The sequence below is a fragment of the Lissotriton vulgaris genome, chromosome 5 (assembly GCF_964263255.1).
Source record: "Lissotriton vulgaris chromosome 5, aLisVul1.2, whole genome shotgun sequence".
Classification (NCBI taxonomy): domain Eukaryota; kingdom Metazoa; phylum Chordata; class Amphibia; order Caudata; family Salamandridae; genus Lissotriton; species Lissotriton vulgaris.
In genome coordinates, this window is record NC_141693.1 from 189397195 (window position 1) to 189412203 (window position 15009).

General features: G+C 43.7%; 1 protein-coding gene across 1 annotated transcript in view; it reads right to left on the reverse strand.

Annotated features, from left to right (window-relative positions):
- Nucleotides 1–257: 257 nt before the first annotated feature.
- The window catches only part of LOC147710445 (P2Y purinoceptor 4-like), a 266899-nt gene continuing 252147 nt past the window's right edge, over nt 258–15009 (reverse strand). Inside the window, exon 2 of the mRNA XM_086920006.1 lies at nt 258–2315. Within this exon, the coding sequence (XP_086776132.1) occupies nt 1311–2249 (939 nt within the window). The 5' untranslated portion in view covers nt 2250–2315 and the 3' untranslated portion in view covers nt 258–1310. The remainder of the gene's footprint in view (nt 2316–15009) is intronic.

Consider the following 15009-nt stretch of genomic DNA (forward strand, 5'->3'; position numbering starts at 1 on the left):
TGGAGGATAGGGTTCTCCTCTCTCCAAGATGATCAATGTATTGTACATCTTATCATTCAGAGAAGCAGCTTCAGAAGTGCAATGAGTTTTACTTGGAGTGCAAACGTGGACAAAGTAGGGGTAAGCGTGAACTTTGCATAGAAAGAGACATTTTGCAAAGTCTTTCAAATTTATAAAACAACATATACAATCTTAAACGATCAAGCAGTCGTATGTTTGGTTTTATTTTGTATTTCTTTTTCTTTTGTTTTGACCCTGAGTAGGAGTGTCAGAGCACTTAGTGACATGTTTAAACAGAAACACAACATATTGTTAACAACATGATAAATGTATACAGGAAAGTGACAGGAATATTTTAGATGTTATAAACCTTCGTTGAAGCAGTCTTGCCTGCAGAAAATGTTAAATAAAGGCAGTCTCACCTGAGCATTTTGCTAGCAAGCAGGTGTTTTTTAGGCAGGCTTTGAATAAAGATGAATACGGGGCTAATTGTATCCTACTTTGAAAGGAGCTCAATAAGTTTTGTTCTTTTCTCAAGACTGGGCATTTTGTTGTGGAATTTGTCTTGTACTTGTGATGATCAAGGTAGTTAAGTCTCCTCGCTCAGGTTTTAGCTTGCTCCAGGTAGGATCAGTTTATTTACCCAGTATTTTGGGGTATTCACATGTATTTCTTTGTAAGTTAGGCAGTCAGTCTTGTATGCACAGGTCGCCATTCTAGTAATGCCTGGGCTAAAGTAATTTTGGTCCAATTTCCTAACTCTTGAAAGTAGATCTGTAGTGAGAGTCGGACCGCTTTCATAGGAGCAAGTCAGGTGTTAAGGAGGTGTGCGACCAATGCTTCACGGTATTCAACTCTAACCATGACCAGGGTTTGGACTTGGAAATGTTTGATGTTACATGTAATAGGGAGATGGTAATTTGTTATCACCCACCTTGATGTTGCTCTCAGAATGTTGTTCTGAGTCTAAGTTGGCACCTAGGGATATTGCTGAAAACCTGGAGGTATGTGTAAATATCTTTTGGTTCAAGAGCTCAGTTCATTCAGAAGGAAGCCCACATTTTTGTATGAGGAAATAATAAATCATCTATAGAATGTTAAATCCTTTGATAGTTTCTATTTAACATTCATGCACACACTGTTAATCGCCAGATCCGGCTGTGGAAGTGCTGAAAAAGGAAGCCAGTAAGAGTTGTTGTATTCCAAATGTATCTTGTATAGGACCCTAAGATGGCAGTGGTTCTCAATCCGGTGGGGTTCCCGGTACTTGTTTCTTATTTAGACACAGACTTAATCAAAAACTGAGCTACTTACTTAGCCCATCTGATACAACTTGGAATCCTGGTGAAGGACTTGTTAAATATCTCAGTGGAAAATATATAGAGAAGGGGATCCAGACAGCAATTGGCTGCAGTGAAGACCCATGATATGCAACATGCTATTTCCACTTTGTGCAGCAGATTGCAGCTTATAGAGAAATATTTGATAATCACTTCTAATGTCCTGCTGATGTGTGTTGGCAGGAAGCAGATTACAAATATCGCCAGAGAGACAGTGATGGTCTGTACAGACCTAGTTCTCATCATCTGCCCCCTTAAACTGCTGCTAGACATCTTTGAAACAAAAATTCCCAATCGGATATAGCAGGTCAAAGATATGGTGAATGGCAGGAGGAAGCTGGGAAGCAAGTAAAGCATGTGCCAGTAAAAGAAAAGATGAACCATGTCTCCTTGATGGATGTTCAAACACTTTATTGTGTTGTCCACAACTGTAGTCCTCAGAGAGAAGAAGAAAACAAATCCTTGAAAGAAGAGGATAAGCCAAGCAGCCAGGCTTATATTTATAATGAAGGATTTCCTCTTAAAACATGATTTCTTGTGATGGTGGACTATGGCCACGTACCTGTGGATGCTGATCAGTGCCAGGAAATAGATGCTGCCGTATAGGTGCGTGCTCAAGAAGAAGACATTGAGTTGGCAAAGGAAGTTACCAAAGGGCCAGTGGTTGTCAAGAAAGAAATAGGTGATCATCATTGGGGCTACCGGGGTGATGATGGCATCGATCAATGCTAGGTTGAACTGGAGCACCATGCCTGAGCTCCACTTCTTGATATGGAACCAAAATATCCAAAGGCTGACAGCATTTAGGATGAAGCCGAACACGAAGATGATGGCCAACAGCATGGGGATGAAAGGGTGTAGTACATGGGAAGGACAGTATGTACCATTCCCTGAGGATGTGCTGTTCATGGTTCAGGAATTGCTTTTCAGGTCGGAGGTATGTATGGGGAAATGGTGCTTTACAGGGGCCTTCACCTATGACCAAGACATAAATGAAAGAGGTTATATGCTGTTCTCTGTAACATTTATAGATATTATCTGTACTACACAATTTTCTAAGCAGTTAGCACATGGATTTTATTCTTTTCCCCCGGCATCATTTAATTAAAATGCCTCCTTCTACATCTGGAGAGGATCTGCCAGTGGACCTTTCTTCATAATTGTTATAGTATGGTGAATTGAATCTTGCTGGAAAAGTCTCTTGCAAATTTAGCATAAATTCTAGAAATTGGAGGATTTTCTGTTGCCCGGTGTTTAATCTGAGCAGGTGGTTTCTGGTGGTGGGCACCCACACTTATTTTTGGGGACCAGCACTTACTTTTTCAATGAATACTTTCCGGGGGGCTGGAGAGAAAAACATACAGATTGAAAAGGCGGTGGAAAAGAAAGACTGCAAAACCGCCCCGTCGCAAAGGGAGAAAGCGGGAACCTACAAAAGTGAGTTAAATGGCCAGAGAGTGTCTGGAGGTAGATTAAATAGGCGCAAGCTGGATTTAAGAGAAGCAGCCTTGATATTCGATGTACTGACATTTAATTGAGCTGGCTGCAGGCTGCTGAGCAGAGCTTCAGCACTGGCACTCTTTCTTTTATAAATGAAACACTGCTTGTTGCAGGTTGGAGTGATGAATTGACGTGCATGAAAATGTAGAATTATGGATGGAAAAATATGTGAGTGGATGATGGATGAATGAAAAGAAGGATAACTGGATGAAAGTATAGCCAAGTAGACAGTTACATGGAAAAATGAGAGAATAATAGATTGAAAGGGAAAAGCATAACAAGTTGGTTGGTTAGGTAGATGGAGGGAGAGAAAGATGGATGGATGGATGGATGGATAGGTTGATAAGGTCGATAAGAGCAAAAAAGATGGATGATGTTGGATCAATGTAGGGAAAACAGGAGAGACAAAAATAGAAAAGAAGATTCATTAATAGATGGATGGATAGAAAAGAAAGAAATGATAGAGGGAATTATATATGGATAGGATTAGAGTCCAAAAGAATGGAATACGTATGTGATCAATGATTCACAAAATATAAAGAGGGACAAGTTGTCTTTTTATTTCGGTTCTTAAGAAATTGTGTTATAAATTACACACAAGGTCAGCCTACCTATCACTTAACCTCATCAGAGGTACACAAAAGTTTGCAATTGACAATTAAACTATAACTTCTTTGCATGAAAAGTTGCTTTTGACTTACAGGAGCCTTGAAAAAGTGTATAGGTTGAAACATGTCGACTGTATTATCCTTAAAGGAGTCTTCAACTGTATCCACATCTGGTCGCAGTATTCTATTGGTGCTTCTGTCTATGCATGAACTTTATGGTGTATGCCTCTACATCAGCTATGGACATTTGTGCAATTTAAAACAAAATTTCTTAAGAACCATAATAAATAGATATCTTGACCCACTTTATTATTTGTGGACTCTTAATCACATACTCTTACCATCATTTTGGACTCTAACCCATTTGGTGTACTCAAGGCTAGGTTCTAGTTTAAAGAGTGTGGTATTCCACCACACTCTACTTACACTCAATAAGTAGCAAAGGTGGGGCCTGTTGTAGCATTCTACCATGCACAGTTTCTCTACTACAGTTCTTTACATTGTATTTTCTTATTGCCTAACATTTAAGGGGATATGTAGATAACAATGTCCACTGCTACCAATTGTAAAGTTGTTATGCTTTAAAACTAACCATTGGCTAAAATAGCAAGCGAGGGATAGAGATTTTGACAATGATATATCTGGGGGCAGGAAATACGACACTGATGTATCAAGTGGATTTTAGTACCAGGGGTTGCAAATAATGCTTACAAGGACTTTTTGGCTAGCTTTATTTACTGCTGGTAAATATTCCATGGTCTTGCCTATATTTACATAACTCAGATATTTCTCCCACTAAGAAGAACAAACATTGGCAAAGCCAATAGTGCTTCAGCATGGAACCTGTTGGCTTTGCCAATGATTTTTTATTTTATGCTAAATGGCTGCTGCTAATGTGTGCACATTTGTCAGCCTTCCTTAAATAGATTGTCTTAAAATAAAATAAAATGCATTTATATATGAATGCAAAAGAAGACCCACATCCATTGTGGTTATCTTTGAGAGCATTTTATTAAATTTTTACAAATCCTTTTCAAAGCATCGATGGCAGCCATCTTTGAATTGTGTGTATCCCCACTCATGGATTACCTTTTTGAAATAGTCAAAAAACATTTTAAGATGCCCTCCCTAATATAACAGAGAAGAAATCCATTGAATCAAGAGCAGAGGTGTGACATAAACAACAAAGCTAACCAATAAAGATATTACCGAAAACCGAGCTCCACGTATATGTCATTTATTTCAAAAAATAGTTTTGCAACAGATACACAGCTTAAGGTTTCTGCAGCTGAGATCTAAAAATAACTGAGGTTTCTGAGAGAGGCCAAAATATCCCCTCCCTGCACTAAAGTCTTATTTTTTGGAAGAATTATCTTATTAGTACAATGAGTGGTTGGACAATCATCAAATTTGTCAGCATCAGCTAGTCTAGTAGGGGACACGACCAATCTAATGGCACCAATTTCCAGAATGAGGTTCCAGAACAATTCAGAACTACTTCTCTTCCTTCCACTGCAGCTGGAGCCTAGAAGCAGTCGAGTTCCACCTAGCCTGACACCTCTAACCCTGATTGTTTCTGTTTTTAGCTCCTCTTGTTGGGAGTTATAGCTAGACCTATTTTGCTCGTGTATGTTTCCCTCAAACCCTAGTTGCAGACAAGCGGGAGAGATGCTCTTGCTGCTTCTGCTAATGTTTTCCTTCTGCCCTGGACCTAAAGAAAGGTAATTGTGTTTTACCCATACCCAGCCCCTGGAATATTTGAAGAATTTGCAGTCTGATTGCACCTTATCAGGAGTGGGCGTGGGGTGGCGGGTTGGTGTGGTGGAGAGGACAGGAGATCTAAAAGACCACTCCGGTTGGTTTTACATTCATAATCTACCCATGTAATACTGTGAAATCGATGCTAGGGACTAAAATGAAGACTAATGGGGCAGGAATTTGTTTGTATGCCCTATTATTAATGAAACCTATCACAGTGCAAAGGTACAGATCGTCCCTGTTCTTTACTCTCCACCTTACCCACCTTGCTAGGATGCCCTGGGAAAATGATAATAAAATACGTCCAGAAACATTGAGCTTTCCTCTAGTGCAAATTTTGTGTACGGAATGGAGAGAACTGTGGCTTGTACACTTTTCCATGAACATAGTTCCCAGGAAATGGGGACTAAAAAAAAATGGTGCACGGTGTATAGAAATGTCCAGGGTATTTTTAACATACGTATGTGCTCTGTTGCTATAGACCAGGAAGGCCAATAGGTGAGACAGACTTCTGATGCAGGTGTCTCTATTTAGGAAATGGGAGAGAACTCACAACCACTGCCTCCACTCAGTTAATTTGCACAGTTGTGCCAGACAAGAGGAAATAGAGTATCAAACTAACATGTGGGTGGTGAGGTCTGGCACGGTGGCGGTGGTCGTCGGCTGCTTAAAAAAGAAATACAACTTACCTTGCTGCCGCGAGCTCCTGCATCTTCTCTCATCCTCGCCTGTGTCCGACTCCAGGTCGGAACAGGAATCAGGCTGCCATACCCATGAGCCAATCACAACGTTGCAGGCAGTGTTGTAATTGGTAACGGCGCTCAGCCAGGAGCTGGAGGGGTGGTCAGGTTCTCCATGCAGGCTATAATTCAGCCTGCATGGGGAACAGGGGAGTGCACATGACTCTTTTGGGCGGCCCAAGAGGGCCAACCAAACAGTCACTGCGCACAGGAGTGTTCTACCACTCCTCCCCTGCAGCTCTGCCCCACCCCCTTGTGCACTGCTGCTGCAGATGGACAAAATAAAATGATAGTAACATTCCGTTATATTCATTTTATTTTTTCCTTTCTTTGCTGCTCCTGGCAGAGGAGCGACGCTCCTCCCCTTTAGCGCAGGAACTGCCCCTGCTGATGGCCCAGTCACACTGGTAATTCTTTGAACTTCAGAGGGAAAATAAAGCAGTAGAGCTCAAGTTACTATCTAGGTATCTAGTGCATCTCATCTTATAAAACAATGTATGACTGCTAACGACTGTAGGAAGGTGGATATCTGACTACATGGTTACCCCAACTTTTTGGCTAGTGTTTAGCTGGTTTTCGACTAAGTTGGCCTGGGATCCTGCTAATTAGGGCCCTAAGCTATCTGCTCTCACTGTAAAACGGACTCCATGTACTTTAGGTACATCTCCAATTGGATTTTGGGTCACCTTATGAGCGCCTGTATAGTGTACCATAGGAGGCAGAGTGCTTGGTTTTATGTGAGATGGTGCTCTAGCATGAGCTGAGCCTGTCTGCAGCTTTCGGAACCATGTCCTTATAGCTGTTCTATGATATAGCCATACCATATACTCTTAAGTGCATTATAATCCTCGCGGTTAATGCTAACTTTGGTTTGGCTTTATCAAAACATGTCGTGTAAGGTGTCATACGCTTTGGAATATTACCCCCCCCCCCCCGCCAGTTCCGGCGGCGGGGATAGCATTCCATACTTCTAGAGGGAGAAGACATGTAGTTGTAGCTTTACCTGGTTTAAGTTAAACAGAGCCTCAGCATCACAAAAGGGATGCTGCTGCCACAGACACAAGTCTGATCTCCTGCAGCTGGGAGCCCTTCCAGCAAGGGAGGCCTGGACAATAGGTTTCCTGCCTTGGGAGGTGCTAGCACCTCCCCAGACAGGCTATATTGTATTGGGGCGGGGTGGGTTGAATGAAATGAGACACTGCCTGGGGCACACAAGGTGCCCCATGCAAAACCCGGTTCAAACCAGTTGCTGGGGCACTCCAGCCTCAGCTCTGGCGCGAAACTGGACAAAGGAAAAGGGGTGTAACCACCTCCTTCCCTGGTCCCACCCATAGGAGCGACCTAGCAGGTAATCCAGCCCCTTTAATTTGTATAAAGCTAGGAGCTGAGTCTATAGACTTTAGATTATCCTGAACTGAACCTCTGAAATGAAACTCTGGAACTTCGACATTCTACTGCAACTAGAAGACTGAAGAATCTCCCTTGTGGTCAAGGAGGGACCACCCTGTGCAAACAGGCACCACCTAGCGAATTGCCGGTTTGCTTTGTCGTCGCTCCTGAAGGATCCCGACAACCCTACTTCACAGGTCTAGATTTCCAGACTTCTCCGACCCGACCCACACCTCCAGCAAAGCTGAGACCCGTGGCGGACACGAGAGACGTGGGACTGGACACCTAACCATTTTGCTCTTTGCTAAATTGTGCAGCTTCTGAGGCGTCCTCGAAGTCTTGCACTGGGACTTGAGAAGCTCCAACCCCGATTCGTAAGTGCACTGAAGCTCATCCCTCCACACTCCACGAGTGTCACATGGGGCCCGCTCTTGCATTTCCTCTTGACGCATCTTCCCGGTTGCTAGCCCGCTGGCTAGTGGCCATCTTGAAGACTCCATTTTAAAACAACGCTGCTTGCCTGGTTGCTCTGGGCTTGCTCTTGCTTTCCTGTAAAGGGGAAGCTCCACAGACCTTGCTGGTCTGTAACAGAAGCCGATCTTCACTTCCTGTGTGGGTTGCCTTTGCCAAGGCTTGTTGACTCCAATCCGGAAGCCGACACCGCCAACAGCGAGAGCCTTTGTGGAAAAGTCTGTATGCAGCGCCTGGTTGTCATCAACACCTCCTGGTCCACGTGGCTGCAGAGACAAGCTTCACTTCCTCACTTGTTTGCAGCTCGACATCGCCTGGTTCCATCCTGGTCACTGGCTAGTGACCCAGACTCTGTCCCCTCTGCTTTCAGGTTCTTCACTTCCTTGATATACCCTTGGATCCATCCGGACATCTTCCTCATAGTCGCCTGCAGCATCTTCTTGCAGCTCTCCATAAAATTCGATGACGAAACCCGACACGACTTCACACCTATGCACCCGGCTTCCCTGGGTGAAGTAACTCGAGTACTTAGGTGCTCCAGTCGGTAATAACTATCCAAGTGTCCTGTTTTAACTGGGTTTCCCCGCAAGTCCACCCGGACTGTCCGAAATCAACTATTTTTTAACTTTTACGTTCCCATTGAAAGTCTATGAGAACCCACGTGTGTGTTTAGACACTGCACACGCATCCTGTGAGACTCCTACTTCCTAACCTGTGGTTGTTCAGTGTAGTCCCAGCGATTCCCTAGGCCCTAGGCCTATTCACTTTTCCTGAAGTGGTCCTTATACCACTTATTTAGTATATGGTTCGTGAGGCCCCTAGGGCAGAATTGTATTTGTGCAACTTATAGTATGCTTATTGAGTAACTTGTGCTGTATCTCGAACTCTGACCTCATAAAGAGGGCAGAGGGGTTGTGTTAGTAATAAATACATATATATTTGATATATACCTTGTGTGGTGTCCTTTCATTTAGTATTCAAGGGGTTATTATTGGTAAAACAATTGGCTTCACATGCTCTCTGAAGTATTAGCCTAAGACTGCTGTGTCCATGCTACCACTAGGATAGCTGGTCTATAAGGTTGACTTTACAACCAACACCATAAGGGTTGTTTGGACTGATACAGGGTGCCCACTAGAATAGTGGACATCACATATCAGGCCAACTTCTCACACTGACCAAACTCAATATTCATGTTTAGGGCCTTAGTTAGAGCTTGGGAGATGGGATACTTCATTAGAACTATAGCAGATGTCCCTCATGCAACACTAAAAGTGCATTGAGCCCTATGGCACTCGTAATACTAGAAAATCCATCACATTTTAAGGAAGTAGCCCATCCACCATACTCTAAATAAGGCCCTTAGTCTTTACCCTTATAAAGTCACGTAGAGGACATAGTGAAAGCATGATGGAGGCTGCACTCTTTAAAATGGTAGCTGCTATCAACAAGCAAAGAATTCTGATAAAATATGGATAAATAGATATGGTGCTGTCAGGCTCGCTCCCTCTCACGCAATGCAAACCAGGGGCACAGGTTACTGCTCTGCATTGTGTCAGAAATGTGTACATCTGCCCCAGGTGTTAGCACATCTAAAGGATTCCAAATTGAGACACACATTCCTTCGTGGAACTGCTTTGCTGCCCAAACTGCTGTCCAGTTATCCGTGTGAGCAGGGATCTCGCTCTCTGCACCCCAGTGAACGGCTGCACCCGCCCGCCAGTCTCCCGCTGCCCGGCCGCTCCAATTACCAGCAAGAGCGGGGGCGCCAGGAGGAGACCGGCGAGGGGCTTGACTACAAGACCCACAAGCCCTTGCGAGGTCCAGCGGCATCGCCGAGCGCCAGGCGGCGCTTTAAAACAGCATCAAAGCCATAGAGAGGGCGATCCTTCGTGGAACTGCTTTGCTGCCCAAACTGCTGTCCAGTTATCCATGTGAGCAGGGATCTCGCTCTCTGCACCCCAGTGAACGGCTGCACCCGCCTGCCAGTCTCCCGCTGCCCGGCCGCTCCAATTACCAGCAAGAGCGGGGGCGCCAGGAGGAGACCGGCGAGGGGCTTGACTACAAGACCCACAAGCCCTTGCGAGGTCCAGCGGCATCGCCGAGCGCCAGGCGGCGCTTTAAAACAACATCAAATCCGTCTCGCGGGACGTGAGCGGGACGCCTGGGCGAAGCCTGGGCGAAGGGTGGGCCCGTCCTAGCCCGTCACAGACCGGAGGAGACCGGACCGGGCGCACCCCCCTAACATCCAAGCTAAGGTAATTATTTGTGCAACAGCTATAAATATACCAACCGAGTGCATAATCATTAAAGCACGAAACATAACGCACTGGAAAGACAGGTATTCTATCCCACTTGGTCAATAAACACATTATGTCAACAAGAGGTTCAAGAACTAAAACCTTAAAGAAAAATATGGAGACCACAGTTGGCCCTATTGATCAGTTTCTCCACAAAGTAAATGAAACCATTGACCAAACAGTACAGATGATTGATCGCCGTGTCTCCTACGAACTCGATCAAGCACGACGTTCATCAATGGGTCTCCTGGCACAGGCCCAAACTCCAAACGCTGCTTTTCAGAACAAGTCTACCTCCGAGACGAATGCTGAAATACACGCCCTACCAAATACAGTTGATCTCTCAGTAGCTTCGCAACTGTCGAACTCACAATCCTCTCAGGATCTCGAACAGACCCCCGACATTTTTGCTACAACACAACTAACACAAACTGAATCAACACAAACGGAGCTAACACAATTTGACACCAGAGGTATTAGGGAAGGAGCCATTCCTAAAACTCTGACCCTACCTGGAAAACGCCTTACGAGTCCAACCCGTACAACTCTCACAATCCCTGATTCAGATTTATCTTCAATGGCCTTAAACCTACAGAATACTCTTAACACAGCTCATTCAAATAATATTAGGTCTGACGTACTTATAATCGAAGATCATCCGAATAGACATAATTCAAAACAATCTCGACAAGATAAGATGGTTCAAAACTCTACAAAAATCACAAGTAACTTAAAGGTAGAATCCCTTTTATTAAAAGAAATATTGGAAATTGTAAAACATCAGCTTCATCCGATTCAAAAAAGTCTTGAAATAATAGAAAAACAAATGGCTATACTGATTGCTACAGTAAATACAACTACCAACCTAAAGAAAAAAGACCTATCAACCTTATCAGACCTCACCACTAATCATGGTAAAATTAACGTTACCAACAACCAGAAACAGGGAGTGAACAATCTTACTACCGCAAAGTCGACCAATAACATAATCGTAACCACAAGTGAACGAAAAGGAATATTAATCAAGTCAACTGTCCCCTCGAAGCCTAAACCTAATCAGGATAAAGCAAAACCTACTACAGACCCACAAAATCAACCATCATCAAACCAGATTCCGGAAAAAACATTACCAACAACTACCCTCACTAACCCACCTGTATTAAATACTCCCCGACAAGATCCACCGCAGAGAACAAATACTAAATCAGAGCGAATAAATAAAAGACGGCCCAAGGTAGTTAATCTCCCGCCGGAAGCAGCACCCTTCGTTGCTATATTAACTGGAGTCCCAGAACTAAGTAAAGACACTGATGAACCCACCTGGTCCCTACTAAATAAAGCACGCTATTGGCTAAATGTCAACAGGCCCAATTACCCAAATACCATCACTAGAATCACCACAGTCAGAAGAGTGTCCTGGATAGGTCATCAGCCAAAATCAATTCACGGTGACTGTATCATAGTCAACTTTGAAAATCCACGAGCAGTGGACTACATCTGTTCCTGGGACATCCCAGAAGAGAACGAAGGGATAAATGTCAAACGACTATCGTTCTTCTATCCTCGACAAACCAATCGTTTCGAGGACCCCAGCTGGCCATCAAACTGGTCATGGAGTCAACCTGACCAAGGTCCAAGAAACTGGAATCAGGGCAATAGAGGCCAGGGTAACCACCAAAGGTTCCAGCTGCAGGGAGAATGGGGATGTGACCACAGAGAACGAAGTGACTGGAACAACTACGGTAGGAGGACGTATCAACACCAGTACAGAGAACCCTGGACCGGAATTCCAACTTTTAATCATTACAGCGGTTTAGACATGGTCGACTGACCACTATCACAACACGTCACATCAACTTCTCCGCACACTCCCAGACGACAAATTTCACCTTCACCAAATAAACTGAATAATAAGCCGACTGACAAGACCCACAGCTCACAAAAAGATAGAAAAGATGATCTCACCTTAGAAACGACATCTCAAAATGAAAGCAACCCCGTCTCGGACACAGTAGATGAGATAACTTCGAACGTAGACAATCCAATTCTGTCTATAGAAGCAGCACATTCAGATCCCCCGTCTCAAACTGCCCACTCCACCGCTGAAAATGAGAGAAAAATACTATTTTGGAACGTGGCGGGACTGGCAACCAAGTATCTTGAAAAAACCTTTCTAGATCTGGTTCATACAAATGACTTAGTCTGCCTTCAGGAGACATGGCTGAACGACCCAATACATCTGGTGGGTTTCAGAACCTACTTCTCTCAAGCAACAAAATCATCATTTGGGAGAAGTAAAGGGGGCCTAATCACATACATTTCCAACCTTTGGCCCTGTCAGAAAATAACGCCAATTGCACTTCTTCAGAATTACCAAATCATTGACATAAAGGTATCACACCAAGTCACCTATACCATAATAAATTTTTATAATAATATGACCTTGTCGGAATTCACCAAAGCTCTAAGCGAAATCAATGATACAATAAATGAACTAAAAAACAAACATGCTAAAGTTACCCACCCCATAATTTGGGGAGGAGATTTCAATCTTAATATCTGCAGCAAAAGCGACGCCCCAACATGTGGGATCACAGATGAACAAGACAACCCTGTCACGCATTTTTCCCATACAGAGGAAGGAAACATCATACAGGCTATTATGTCTGAGGCAGACATAGGGTTCGCAAACTTGTTAGCAACGCCAACTATCCAATTTAAACCAACGTTCCATGGAAGAGGCGCCCAAACATTAATTGATTACATCTTAATCTCCACTAACAGCGCCACAAGCATAAATCACTTCGCAGTGGATACTAATGTACTTAGCGACCATTATCCACTTAGACTAACTTACTTAGAGCCTGGTCATCACAAAACGCAAGCAAAGGATTACAACGGCCTTTTACACCAAGAGAACCTTACACTAAATAGACTGAATGGCTTCACCCTCAAATGGGGTAACCTTGATCAAGACGTAACTTGCGCAAGTATAATCAAAAAATGCATGACCTATATTGATATTTGTCTAAATCCCTTGGCCACTCCAATGGAAATTCTGACTAATTACAATGAGATAGTAAAAATCATCGGTACAGAATTAACCAAACCCAGGAAACAAAGTAATACACTAAGAAAAGGTTGGTTTGACTCTCAGTGTACAAAAACTTATTCAGCATTAAAGAAAGCCTTAGCAAAAAAAGATCGAAACAGAGAAGAGATTGGACAACTAAGGAAAATATACAAGCTCTCACTGAGGCAGAGGAAAAAAGAGATACAAAGTAATCTCTGGTCCCAACTTCTAAATAGCAGCACACAAAAGGACAATGTAGCCTTCTGGAAAATCGTAAAATCGCCATTTTTAAATGGAAAAAACGACGGGCCTTCGCTGGATGTTGCAATAAACGCCGAAGACTGGGTGCGACATTTCACAGAGGTCTTCAGCAAGGACAAAACTGGAGACTTGGTCTCTACTCCCCAGCTCCTCCCTCCAGTGAACTACCCGATAAAAATTCAATTCACTATGAATGAGGTAACAAAGGCGATAAAAACTGCAAAAAATGGCAAAGCCCCAGGACCGGACTCTGTCCCAATGGACCTTTACAAATCACTCCCTGATCTCTGGTCGCCTCTTCTAACCAAGGTCTTGAATGCAGCCAAGGAAACCACCCTCCCGAACTCCTGGTCTACATCGATTCTGGTCCCCATATTTAAGAAAGGCAACAGAGACTCCCCCACCTGCTACCGTCCCATTTCCCTCCTGGATTCGGTCGGGAAGATGGCAGGGAGGATACTTCTAGACCGTCTCCAGGAGTGGTCCACAGAACACGGGGCACTATCAGATCTTCAATTTGGGTTCAGGCCAGGCCTGAGCACTGTGGACCAAGTCTTAAATTTAACACTGCTGGCTGGAAAATACATCTCAGCAAAAAAATCAACTCTACACATGGTCTACGTTGACCTTACGGCAGCGTTTGACTGTGTAGAACATTCAAAACTTTGGGCAATAATGCTACAAATGGGGATCGAGCCTGCAATTATAGACTTCCTGCGTGAGTTATACTCTGGAGCCACGGGAAAGGTTCGATATGGTCTGGAGGGCCAACTCACCGACAGCTTTCCAGTACAGAAGGGGGTCAGGCAAGGGTGCGTACTGGCCCCCTTCCTATTTACGCTCTACACAAACGGACTAGAAGCGGCCATGCTACAAGGCGTACAAGATCTCCCAGAAGTGGGTCGGCGACCGATCCCAGCATTGCTATATGCTGACGATGCTGTGATCCTGGCACGAACTCCGATCCAGTTACAAAAAGCATTAAACAACTATTGCACTTTCATGGCAAGTCTCAATCTAAAAGTCAATATAAAAAAAACTTTTGTGATGCACGCTGGTACTAAAAGGAAAAAAGTAAAGTCAATATTTGTGGATAAAATCCCACTTGAAAGAACTAAAACTTACTCATACCTCGGCATCACTATTGACGAAGAGTTTAACTGGAAACAAGCAATTACATCACGTAAGCTGTCTCTCTCAAGAACCATTGGTGCTTTAAAAGCGTTCTCCCTTCGCCTAGGAAAAAGACCTATAACAGAGATGCTAAAAATTTATAGCGCAAAATGCATCAGCACTGCCATTTTTGGTGCAGGAGTTTGGGGAACAGCCAACGCTGAACAAATACAGAAAATTGAAAACCTCTTTTTAAAATTCTTAATAGCAGTTCCTAAATCCACAACTACTTTCGGTTGCCACTTGGAACTTGGATTGGATCATATTGCAGACCTCATTAAGATTCAGCCCATTATGCTGTGGCGCAGAATATGGGCCACAGATGAATGTCATCTGACAAGAGCAATTATCGACGACTGCATGAAACTAGATTCTTTGAACAAGATTAAGTGGCTA